General features: G+C 41.5%; 1 protein-coding gene across 2 annotated transcripts in view; it reads left to right on the top strand.

Moving 5' to 3' along the window:
* The window catches only part of FGD6 (FYVE, RhoGEF and PH domain containing 6), a 54,904-nt gene extending 44,995 nt beyond the window's left edge, over positions 1–9,909 (top strand). Inside the window, exons 16-22 of one of the 2 annotated variants that reach the window (XR_014502457.1) lie at positions 73–219; positions 516–907; positions 1,166–1,311; positions 1,972–2,102; positions 4,685–4,813; positions 5,255–5,403; positions 6,132–9,909. Coding sequence is in view for 1 of the 2 variants with exons in the window: in XM_083401032.1 (XP_083257158.1) it covers positions 73–219; positions 1,209–1,311; positions 1,972–2,102; positions 4,685–4,813; positions 5,255–5,403; positions 6,132–6,168 (696 nt within the window). In the remaining variant the exon portion in view is untranslated. The remainder of the gene's footprint in view (positions 1–72; positions 220–515; positions 908–1,165; positions 1,312–1,971; positions 2,103–4,684; positions 4,814–5,254; positions 5,404–6,131) is intronic. The other variant, XM_083401032.1, reaches the window with a different exon arrangement.
* Positions 9,910–13,272: the final 3,363 nt, after the last annotated feature.

Genomic DNA, 13,272 nt, shown 5'->3' with positions numbered 1-13,272 from the left:
AAACTAGAACATCATGGTGGTTGTTTCTTTAAATCTGTAAACATGTGATATTTTCTTTCCTCTCTCCCTTAGGCAGACCCAGAAAGAGAGACCGAAGATAGTCCTATAGGGTCAAAGGCGCCAATCTGGATTCCTGATACTAGAGCTACCATGTGTATGATCTGTACCAGTGAGTTCACACTCACATGGAGAAGACACCATTGCAGAGCATGTGGGAAGGTTGGAAACATTTCACAGCCTTATTGTAGCTATTAATCAAAATATTCTGTGGTTGGACTTGACTGCTCTGCAGCCTGTTAAGGAAATGTTTCAGTTTTGATAAGATCACACTGTGGTGCATTCAGTGAGCCGGGGAAGCTTCCCTATCAGTCAAGCCACAATTTTGGCTTTTAAGTCTAGGGGGGAAAGCAAGTAACGGGGGGTGGGGGGACATGATAGAGATGTGCAAAATGATGTACGTATTATGTGGGGAAAGTGGATACAGAAACGTTTTTCTCCCTCTTTCATAATACCAGAACCTGAATGAAGCGGAATGTTAGAAGATTCAGGACAGAGGATATAAAAAACGTTTTTCATACAATGCATGGAATTTGCTTCCCCAAGATGCAATGGTGTCCAGAAACTTTGGAGGCTTTAAAACAGGATTAGAAAGTAATCAAAGAGGATAAGTGCTATGACTGTCTGCTTGTCAGGATGGCTATACGTTGCTTCCCGTATTGAAGGTGGCATGCCTTTGAATACCAGCTGCTGGGGAGCCTGAGTGAGGATATTGTATAGGCATCAGCTTGACCACTGTGAGGATAGGATGCTGGACTAGATGGGTCATTGGCCTGGTCCAGCAGGACTCTAATAGGAAAGCTCTCTGATTGTTTTGAACCACATATCTTAATCATTGAGAGCCAGTGTGGTGTAGTGGTTAAGAGCAGTAGTCTCGTAATCTGGGGAACTGGGTTCGCGTCTCCGCTCCTCCACATGCAGCTGCTGGGTGACCTTGGGCCAGTCATGCTTCTCTGAAGTCTCTCAGCCCCACTCACCTCACAGAGTGTTTGTTGTGGGGGAGGAAGGGAAAGGAGAATGTTAGCCGCTTTGAGACTCCTGAAGGGGAGTGAAAGGCGGGATACCAAATCCAAACTCTTCTTCTTCATCATCTTAAAATGTAAACTAGAGATGTGTGGTGTGTGTACTTCATGTTTCTTTTTCTTTTCCAGATAATCTGCCAAGCTTGTTCATCAAATAAGCATGGGCTAGACTATATGAAACATCACTCTGCAAGAGTATGTGACTATTGCTTTAATGAGTTACAAAAACAGGGTAAGGTAAAAACTTTGTCTAAACCAGCTTTTCAATTTTTGATGCTTCTGTTTTTGCTGCAAACATATTTTAAGGGCATGTAAACCCGCTAAGTTGGAGCTGTCTTCATTTCAGCATGGCTTGTAGTGGCACAATTTTTTGAGGATTAAATAGAACAGAATCAAATTCCCAAAAGAGAGTAATAATGCAACATCGTTTTAGTTTTAAACAATGTGGTTCTCCAGATGAAAATATACTGCTCAGATTAAATATCCTTTCCTGCTTTGCTCATGTTTAAATAAGTACATGGATTAACTCGCATTGCATTTTACAGTTGATTTAATATGGATGGCAGTGTTAGGAAAAGCTTACATCCATTTTGCAGCAGTTCTGCAAGAGAATATTGTTTTAATCATCACCCCCAAATACTGTACTTGTCCACCATCATGCTGTGTTCAGAAGGCAGGCTTGTTCACTGAAAAGGGGACCATGGGTTCAAGCACATTCAAAACTGCAATATAATTGCTCTCATATGTACAAATAGTATGTGAGAAACTAGAATGACAATAATCTCAGGGTGGGCAGATGGTGTGCACTTAAAACTTGCAATTTGTGAAGAAATTCACTTTAAATTGAGGTTTCCATTTGTATGAAGTACAAAAGTATTTGTTTCCATTTCAGATAAACTGAACACACCTCCTAAAAATGGTTCCCCAGTAAATCACAGAACTCCGTCTAGCACCTTATCCACAGTGTTGCACAGTATCCCATCTGGAAGAAAGCAGAAAAAGATCCCAGCTGCTCTTAAGGAAGTATGTGTTACATAGTCCAAGTATGAAATTATCTGTTTTTATTAACAGCGTCATTGCTAATCTTTCGTAAACTGCTTTTAGAAGGGATAGCTATTTGAGTGGGGCATCTTACTTTTTTTAGTATAGACTTATAGTAGGACAAATAGTTGAAATATATTTAGTCAGGTGTGGTTGAAGATTAATTAGCACTGTGCTGCTCTCTTGGTGCAACCCATTGCTACTAACAAATCTCCTCCTCTGCCCCAGATATTTTATTGCCTTGTGTTACCTGTCTCCAATTCCTTCCATGGCTAGGGAATTTGAATTGTGGGAAGCATGGTGGAATGAAACTTTCCTCCCTCTTACCTCTTATTATGGGATCAAGTACATGACTTGTTAGATTTAAGCCAGGTACAAACCAGGGATACCAACGCTAGCGTTTAACTTTCAGAGTTAAACTAAACTTTGCAAAAATCCTTCTGGGCACATAGATGGAAGAGATGACTATGTGAGGTCCTTTGGTTTAGTATGTAGAAACCTGACCATTATATTTCTTGTGCTTCTTGCAATTGGTGAAATACCAGTGATTTGCACACACATTTCTATTTTGGTTACCAGGTTAATGGAGTGGGAAGGGCTGTCCTTCGTACCTTCTGTCAGGGAACTGCCATCAGTACTGGAGGGGGAGCGCAAAAGCCAGAGGGATTCCAGAGGGCGTCCAGGGATCGGGAGGAGCAGCCCATCTTCTGGGGAAGAGAATCAGCGTAGCACCAGTGGAGAAGGGGGGCAGGTGGGGGAAGTGGCGAGGCGGTCCCATGACTCCTTGCCTGGGACCAGTGGGGAGAGTAAGGGTCCTCCGCTGCCCACGCCCTCCCTGCGCAGAAGGCTTTCACGCAGAGAGGGTAGGCAGAGACTATGCGTCAAAGTACTTCTTTGCTGGAAGAAGTTTAAGAAACGCCCACTGATGGATTCTGCCAGCGATTGAGACAGCCACAGGTGAGTGGCTGTCCGGACAGAAGAGGTTCGCTTTGGCAGCCCAGCCAGGTGTTTGCACCCAGCCAGGGAGATAGGCACCGGCTTACGCACGAGCAACCCCTAGAACCATTACACCTTCCTCACTACTTGCTTCAACATTCTTGGGCAAAGTACTTGTGCTCCAGCAGGCCACATATGTTGTTGCAGACTTCCACTTATAAGTTGTACTAATATTCTACTGCACCATGTGGGAAGTGAATTGTCACAATGCAGCATTCCCAAAGTGAAAGAGAAAAATAGAGTCTGTTAGAAGGAGGAGACTGTTCAGGACACTCATAGGAGAGTTATAGAAAGAGATGACAGAGATGGGGGGAGGCTTCCACAACGCTGGGTATGGTTTTTGTGAACGTATGTTCATGCAATATCTAAATTTAAAAATGACTGGATAATTATTTGTTAAGCTGCAAAAAGGAAAATATATTTATGCATAGGAATTGCTGTCTTGGGGATTGTTCTGTCCCATTTCAGTTGAATATTTACGGTGCTCATATTTAGCATGGTAGTATGCTATTTCTTTGCATATACTGATGCAGAGCATTCGCAGAATCTCAATTAGGCAACCTTTCCCCCCTTGTCTGCTTCCCAAAGAAACATCATACAGCCTGAGGAATTTCATGAAACAAATTATTTATATAGCTTGTGTCCATATACCAGCTGTTGCTGTAGGAAACCTTTTAGCACCCCCTGTTGTTTGGAGTTACTTTAATTCTTGATGTATTCTCTGTGTGTATTGCACATGCACATTCCCTGGAAAAGATGTTACGTGCAGTACCTTCAATATGCTGCCTTGATAGATTGTTGACACAGAAAAATTCAGTGTGCAGTTTGGCCCATCTCTCTCTCTAGGGATGCTGTCTTACTGCCAATTGATTTTTCATGCTAAAGGCATCTCTTTCTGGAAAAGTGGTGAATTTATTTAGAATACCTTTTAGTTTTATTACCCTTTATAGCTATGTCCTGTTGAAAATAGTGTTGGGTGCTTTCATCCATACTGTTCACATTGAACTGTACTTAAAGCTGCAGTTAGGAATTTAAAAAGGTGTGTTTAAATCCTCTCTCTAGAGTTTGCATTAAAATTATCATTATAGGGTAAAATCTAGGAAGATGCATCTAATGGAAAATATTAATTGGAACAACAACTTTCTTTTATAGCACTTTCTGTCAGGGGATACACCTGGCATGCCTTGCAGTCACTCGCATTGTTCTGATTTGAGACTAACAATCCTTAATGTCCCAACTACTCATTCTAATTTCCATAGATCTATTTTGAGTAGAACTTCAATTCTGAACTTCAGTGCTGAAAGGATTATAACCAGTCCTGGAAAACACAGCACGAGTTACCAGTGCCTAGCAACTTACTGTAAGAGCTCAGGTTTTCTCAGCTGGAAATTGTGGCATATCCTTAGCATCATGTATAATGATGTATTATGTTATTTCAGGCCTTTTTAGCAGGATTATAATATATTGATACCAACATTTCCGGTTAGATGAAGAATGTTGGTATAATCAAAACATTATTTGTTCAACCTCATGCACTCTTACGAGTACCATGTTTGTTCTAATTTCAGGTATCTGCAAATACAGAAGATTCTTCAATGAGTGGCTATTTATACAGATCAAAGGGCAGCAAAAAACCATGGAAACACCTGTGGTTTGTGATAAAAAATAAGGTGCTCTACACCTATGCTGCTAGTGAGGTGAGAAATCAGATCTCACAAGTTAATGTAGAACATTGCATGGTTGAATGAGTGGGATGCTGGGAGTGGAGTCTAAAGGCCTGCTCAGACACAGGGGCTCTCAGAAAACCACTGACAATAGTGGCTGGTGTGAGGGGGCAGAGCTGCACTCCCAACACTGGGGGCGCTATAGCTTGCTTGGGTGGAGGCAGAGTCGGGATTCTGTAGACACACTGGTCAGAGAACTGGATTGGTTCTGCTGCTGTATCCACTGCCTGCTCCTGCTCTCTGATTAAATAGACAAAATGAGATACAAATGGTGTGGAAATCCTATAAGGAAACCTTAAGATCCATCCCATGTATCTGGTGCTGCCTTGATATTGCACAAAACACTTTTTTGTATGCTATTGACACTTCAGATTATTTTGCAAATGGTTACAGTAGTTTTCTTTGTAAAATTAGGATGTGGCTGCATTGGAAAGCCAGCCTTTATTGGGATTTACAGTTGCTGAAGTCAAAGATGAACACTCGGAATCGAAACTTTTCCATTTGCTGCACAAGAATACTTTATTTTATATATTCAAAGCGGATGACCCCCATTCAGCACAAAAGTAAGTGAGAATTTTTTTAAAAAAATATGCTAATTAAAAAGTCTCATGATTATTTTCAAAGTTTGATTAGGGAATTTATATCTATACAGTTTTGTAGAAGCATATACAGGTATGATTGGCCTGTCCATTTCAGTCAGAAGAGGTTCCTCAAGTTTCCTTACAAAGCCTCTGCCCTCCTCACAAACTGCAGAAAATTAGGGAAAGGATTAAAATGCCCCATCCTTGCACTAGGCTTTTGTAGAAAGAACAAGCAGGAACTTGCTGCCTCTGCAAGTGCAGAAGAATGGGAGAGAAAACTACATATTTCTCCCTAGACCCATACATTGGATATCAGCAAACTGTACACTGGTTCAAGACTGCATACTGCTCAAAATATACTTTCATTCCAATCTCATGGTTCTTTGCAGTTTTTATTCATGATTTTGAAAGCTATTCAATAGTGTCTGTATATACTATACTTTTCTGTGTATAAGACTATGTTTTTTTACTCTAAAATAAGGTTCAAAATTCGGGCTTGCCTTATACACAGATCGTATCTCCCCCCCCCCCCCCATTTTCTTAAATCAGAACCCCCCAAAATATCTTATACATGGGGGCGTCTTATAGACGGAAAAATACGGTACTTTATAAATATTGTGACAAATGGAGTTGAAAGTTTTCAATTATACAAGCTCTGGAAACCCTTCTGTTTGCTCAAAATATATTAAATGTTTTTCCTTTTCAAACAGGTGGATAGAAGCTTTTCAAGAAGCCACAATATTGTAGCATGCATGCTTTGTTACTTAAAGGAAAGAAAGTCCGATGACAAAGTCAATACTATGGTTCTGTTTATTGAAGAGTCATCAGATTTTACAAGCATCAACCTAAACAAAGCTGGATTGTTCACTGGCGTTAACGTCTTTGTTCAGGAGTAATAATTTTTAAAGAAATGTGTATACTTGTCTTTTTGTCATACAAAAAGTGTTATTTATTAAAAGCTTTGTCACTGTTTTACTTAATTGTCAGAATCATTTCTGAGATTCACATTGAATTCCAAAGTGTCCTTGACCTTAGGGAATTTTGTTTGTTGAAAAGTTGTAGCAGGCCGTTGCTCCTTGGTTTGTCATGGGCACAATTTCAGGCTTCCTGTTCATTTTGCTTTTGGAGAGTTTAAGGAGCAAGGCCTTTCAGCAGGCTCTCTCAGGCCTCTCCTTAGGCTTATTTTTAATCTGTGATAATTTGACTGAAATGCTGCCCAGTCTTTCTCAGTGCAAGGTAGATTAATAGTTTCTGAGCCCTTTTTAAGTATACATATAGAAAGATTCATGAACATGTAACACTTCAATATGCGCACTTAAACTAAATTACTTCCATTAATCATATGCTATTCTCGGCTGACTCCAGAATAGCACAACGAAACGATAAGTCTGTGTATTCAATTTCACTTCAAAGAGGGCCTGTTAATATCCACTTGCAAAAGTCACCTGTTAATTCCCCCCGCCCTTGTTTTTAAAGGAAAGCTGAAAGGATTATTATTCTACCTGCCCGTGCAACATTACACCACAGATGGTATCAAATCATAAATACCAAAGTGATTTTAAAATTAATATTCATTGTATTTTCCTGATGTGTGAATTAGATCATTCAAGCAGGAAAAAGCTTGTTTTCAGCATGAGAACTTTTCCTTGACACATGCTTCCCCACAGAAACAAAAGAAGGTCACATACATACTGTAGAATATGATAGCTAAGGGCTTAACAGGGGATTTTTAAATTTTCTGTACTATTTTAACACAAGCTGAAACTGGAATTCTAGTATCAAGAATGCACAATATTTTTGAGGAATAACATTGATAAGGAATGTCATTCATTCTAGTTTTCATTCACAATTTGATCTGCTGGACACGTCAAAAATTCTTTCTATTGTATTTTTTATATTAGCAAACTGTTACTTAAAATGAAAGCACTCAATTAGTAATTGTGTAATTGTATATTTATTTAATAGTTGGAAAATGTGTGTATATAATAATTGAAACTAGTACTACTATAATGCAGGACAAGTCAGGGAAATAGTATTTAGAACATTAGGAAGCTGGGTAATTATGCAATTGTAATTATGCAATTGTATCTACGCTGGAAATATCCTAGTGGACATTTCAGAATAGGATACTTTGGTGTTCACCAAGTTGCTTGTTCACATCATTGTTCTTAATTATTTTTACAACATGGAAGAAGAATAAAATATCTGTTGAGTTTTTTGTTTGCTTCTAGTACAAGGGTGGTTGTATCAAAAACATCACTAACAGAAAAATTGCCTTGTTGCCAAAGATGAGCATATGGTCCCAAAGATTTTGCTTTATCTTTGGGAATGTGTATTTTTTTATTTTTAAATATATTTGCTGGCCTATGTGGGATAAAAACAAGTGATTTCATGTTAGTAGGTGTCTATTTTCAATGGGAAAATTCAAAACAGAGGAACTACTTCCATATTAAAATGGTTTCTTAACTGAGGAGCTATTCTGTATAATCCAGCTTTCCCCAGCTGGTGCCTTTCAGATGTTGTTGGACTACAGCTTCCATGATCCTTGACCATGCTGGCTGGGACTAATGGAAATTAGGAGTCTAGCAACATCTGGAGTGCACGGGCTGAAGGCTGGTATACTCTGCTCCCACCCCACAGTCCCACTTTGTCTTGGACCATGTACAGAGTGTGCTATACACTACATTTTTTGCCCAACAGTGAACCCCAAGGTGATTGCATAAGAGTTTTTAATAAGCCAGAAGAATGATAGCAAAATACCAAGGAGCTTGCTAGTATAGGAGTTTCACCTAAAGCAGAAGTGGGAAGCCACTTTTATCTCAAGGGATGGAATCCCAAAATGGCCAACTTTCTGCAGGTGATATTGACAGCTGGGTGGGGCCACCCATGTGCCAATTACCTGGCATATCACATCAGTTGATATGAAATATGGAGAGCACACTTTAAAGTAGTATTCATCAACCTTCGGTCCCCAGATGTTGTTGGACTACAATACCCATAACCTCTGACCACTGGCTAAGTTTGCTGGTGAAGATGGGAGTTGTAGTCCAACAGCACCCGAGGTTGAATAATACTGCTCTAAAGCTTGAGTGTACTCCCAGTTCCTCCTTCACAGCCATGCCCTGATTTTGAGCCTTTTTTCTGAAAAAGGCACTGTGTTCAAAAAGCACTGAAGTCAAGTGTGACTACAAAGGAAGAATTGGGAGCACACTTGGAGACTTGAGGCTGATATGAGTTGTAGCCCCAAAACAGCTGGACAGCACTAGGTTGGCAGAGGCGGCTCCTGAGTATTTGAAAAGAAATGTAAGACAGCAAATACCACTACCATTATGAACCAAGTAACTAACAATATGTGGTTGCAATCTAGGCAGCCCCTTTAGCCTTGTGTGAGGGTGCTGGGCCTTTTCACTCTTCCCCCTGCTCTTAATAGAAGCATCTTGGTGCTGAATCTGGAAACATTTTGAAGTATAGTTCAGAAATGGCTTGGTCAGTAGAGCTGCCATTAGCGAGAAGGGAGAAATGAATCAAAAGATGTTCTGTGCGCAATGTTGTTGCAAGATGACCTTCTGGGTTCTGATTTATTTAATTACTACTGCTGTGGTCTGGTTTAGAGGGAGTTGATATAGTTATAGTGATTTACTCCTTGTCAAGTAGATGCTATAGAATAGAGCAAGCAATATTGTTTCCAATTAAGTGTCTGCAAAAAAGGAATGTGGTATGTTTATGTAATCCCTTGACAATTTAAGAAATATGCTTAACAGGTTTCAGTGATCTCAAGTGTAGAAGTGTCACAGAATGTAAGAGGCACTGACAGTTTTGTTTCAACTACTGTTCTATAATTTTTCAAGTGCTCTTATAGATTGTACTGACAATAACTGAATGAACAGAACCTTTAATGTTGCAAATTAAAACAACTGAAAGTAATCAGAAATACGTAGTTACGTTTTTATCAAAGTAAATTTGAAGTGTCTCCCTCGCCCAGTGGCAAATGAGTAAAAGCAGAGTCTCCTGAATATAATAAACCCTGTGTGTGTATTGATAAAAAATTTCACTTACCTGCTTGTCCAAAATATTCTGGCCACTAAATTTGGATTTGACAGCCATATGGCTGACAATGTTTCTCTGCCCCCTGTGCACTTCTTTCCGAAGAAACCTAGCTTGGGTCCTGTAATGAGATGCCTGCAAATCAGTCACAGTTATGGAGTTGGTGTGTATTTTAAAATAAAACAGAGATGTGCTATACCTGGGCGTATTTCTGGCAGTTTATACTGCACTGTCAGCCCCCCAGGATGCTTGCTGCTCTTTTTAGCAGCCATTCCCTTCGAAGAGCCTTGTAAAATAAGTAATTTATAAATAAAATGTTGTAATTTTTTGTTGCATATTGATATTAATTACTGTACACTTGTCTTCATTATTTGTTTTGTATGCCACCAAGGAAGTATTTATTGATGGGTGGCTATATAAATTTAATAAATAAATAAAATAAGATCATACTAGTCTACAAAATGTTTTATTAGTCTTCCAGGGCCAGGCAAAAGAGGGACAGAGTTTTGCATTTCTATGTTGGCCATGGAGGGGTTGTCCCTCTTTTGGCAACCCACTTGGTTGCTAAGTTGGACACAGAGGGACAAAGCAATCCATCCCTCCTCAATCAGACTGACACTCACACCCCTCAATACAATTCCTTGTCTATCACTTTTAAATACAAGGCTACGCTACAGTGTATACCACTACATAGGGACACGGGTGGTGCTGTGGTCTAAACCACCAAGTCTCTTGGGTTTGCCAATTGGAAGGTGTGCTGTTTGAATCTGCAGGACAGGGTGAGCTCGCGTTGCTGTCCCAGCTTTTGCCAACCTAGCAGTTCAAAAGCATACCAGCACAAGTAGATAAATAGGTATCACTGTGCCAGGGAGGTAAATGGCGTTTCCGTGCACTCTGGCACTTGTCACGGTGTCTTGTTGCACCAGAAGCAACGAGTCATGCTGGCCACATGACCCAGAAAGCTGTCTGTGGACAAACGCTGGTACCCTCGGCCTGAAATGAGATGATCACAGTACCCCATAGTCGCCTTTGACTGGACTTAACTGTCCAAGGGTACTTTGCCCTTTTTTTTAGCTTTTTATATCACTACATGCAGTGGTTACATAGGACTATGTATGTTCTACAGTAGTTTAAACCCTGGGACTCCCCAGATCGTCCGTCCCTTTCTCTCCAAACAGTATCTGCTGCCTAGGAAGATGGGCTTATCACTACCCACATCCATTCAAACACTGAAGATGTAACTATTGTTAGCAGGAGGCTGATGAGGTCAGTACCCTCAAGCCATCTTTGGGGTGCTTCCCTAATTTCCACTCCTCAGCAAAAAACGACAGCTCTGAAAGAATTGCCTGAGGTGTCAAGGGGAAGAGAGGAAAAATGATTGACTATAGCTCCTAATATATTGGCTGTGCTGGAGCATGAGCAAGACAGAAGATGTATGTGTAATACAGATCGAAACATATAAATACATTGAGTTGGGCAAGCACAAATCTCTTCCTAGCTGTCACTGCTCATAGCAGGAGCTGGGGACAAACAGGAATGCAGTTGCCCTCATGTCTTACATTTAAGTTTCCCACGTGGATCTGATAAGCCACTGCTTGGAAGCAGAGTGCTGAACTAGATGAAGCTAAGTGACTTGCACTCACTTCGTGCACAACCAGGGCTTTTTTTTCCAGCTGGAACTCAGTTCCAGCACCTCTCAGGTGGGTGCCATTGACATTATAAGAGAACAAGGGAAGTGTTCATGATGAGTTCTGGCACCTCTTTTCTAGAATAATAGCACTGTGCACACCTAAATCCAAAACACTACACTACACGTTTATTGCTGCAACATCTGTTTTTCTGAAGGCAGACTACTGACTGAGACAAGTGACCTGCTCAAGTTCATAAGCAGGTAAGCAGAGCTCCCAGATGTATTTTTCAATTAAATCATGAATGACAATGGCAAAGTCTATCTTCTGAAGGAAAGGGGGCATTTTTTACTCCCAGATAACTGTGTACAAGATTGCAGTCTTGCTCACCATCACCTAAGCTTCCCAAAGCAGCAGCACACTGAAGCTGAGGAGGTGAGGGAATACATCTACATCAAAGGTAAACTGCACAGCCATCCTTGGCTCACCTGCTTCCCAAGCAACAGTACTGCTTGATTGTTTACTCACATCTAAATCTCCAGAGGTCCCAAGCAGATTCAGTTTTTACAGTGACTCATTAAGGGGTAAGATACTGTTATAAGAATTTTAAGGTCTCAAATGTAAATTAAATGTTCATAAATGTACAAGGCAAACACATACATAAGTATATAAACCATGTGTCTGAAATCCCGGTAATACAGGAGAGCAATCCTGAAGCCATTTTGACTCTCCCAATGACCTCAAATATTCCTCTGCTGTAAGGGAGGCAAATGGGGAAAGCCTTCCCATTGTCTTTTTGCTTGCAAATCCTGTCTTAAGGCCACATTTGTGTATGAATAGGGTGAGCCTGTGACCTGGATTCAGGAAGTCTTAGCCATCACCAAAGAATGGCCAGACTGCCCAGATAATGCAGTCAGTGACCATCATCAGGTATCTTGGCAAACAGGATGTCCGCTGTAGACCACCTCCTTCTGTGATGTATGTATGATGTTTCAAGGGGGTGGTCTTGGGCTACAGGGTGGGCAATTTCAAAAGTCTATATAAGGACTTGTGCACCATTGTTCAGGGTTCTCCTTCCTCCTGCCTGTGGTGAGTGTTGCAAAAATTCCTTTAACAGATCAGATTTGGGGCTGGGTTGCCATCAGTATGCTGATGACACCCAACTCTATCTGTTGATGGATGGGCATCCTGACTCGGCCCCAGACACACTGACCAGATGTCTGGAAGCTGTGGCTGGATGGTTACGTGGGAGCCGGTTGAAGCTAAATCCTTCGAAGACAGAGGTCCTGTGGCTGGGACGGGACAATATGGGACTAGGGGGGCAACCCCCATCTTGCGGGGGCGCAATAAGTGCCAGCACCGTCCGTTAAGAGTTTGGGTGTAATCTTCGACACCTCCCTCTCTATGGAGGCGCAGATTACAGCTATAACAAAGGCGGCATTTTTCCATCTCCGCCAAGCTAAGCAGTTGACTCCTTACCTCTCTCGCCCTGACCTAGCCACTGTGATCCACGCGACGGTCACCTCCAGACTGGATTATTGTAACTCGCTCTACGTGGGGCTGCCCTTGAGACTGACCCAGAAACTCCAGCGGGTGCAGAATGCTGCAGCGAGACTCCTTATGGAGGTCTTTGCTGCGAGATCACATTCACCCGGTGCTATACCAGCTGCACTGGCTCCCGATGGAGTACAGGATCAGGTTTAACGTGCTGGTTTTAACCTTTAAAGCCCTATATGGCCTAGAACCCTCCTACCTACAGGACCACCTCTCCTGGTATGTCCCACAGAGAAACTTACGGTCTTCAAATAAAAACATCTTGAAGGTCCCAGGCCACAGAGAGGTTAGGCTGGCCTCAACTAGAGCCAGGGCTTTTTCAGCTGTGGCTCCGATCTGGTGGAACACTCTGTCACAAGAGACCAGGGCCCTGCGGGACTTGACATCTTTCCGCAGGGCCTGTAAGACAGAGCTGTTCCACCAGGCCTTTGGCCAGGGCACAGCCTGACTCCCTCCCTCGGCAATCTTCACGGAGCTCTGGCCCAATGGTTGCCAGTGGCTTGATTTGAATTAATTTTATAATGAATGATTTTAGAGTGTTGTTTATGTTGTACTTTTGTACTGTTTTATTGTTGTTAGCTGCCGAGCCCGGCTTCGGCTGGGGAGGGTGGGATATAAATAAAAT

The sequence above is a fragment of the Podarcis tiliguerta genome, assembly GCF_965153285.1.
Source record: "Podarcis tiliguerta genome assembly, chromosome: 10".
Taxonomy (NCBI): domain Eukaryota; kingdom Metazoa; phylum Chordata; class Lepidosauria; order Squamata; family Lacertidae; genus Podarcis; species Podarcis tiliguerta.
Note: the sequence above shows the minus strand (reverse complement) of the source record. Positions and strands in the feature narration are given on the sequence as shown.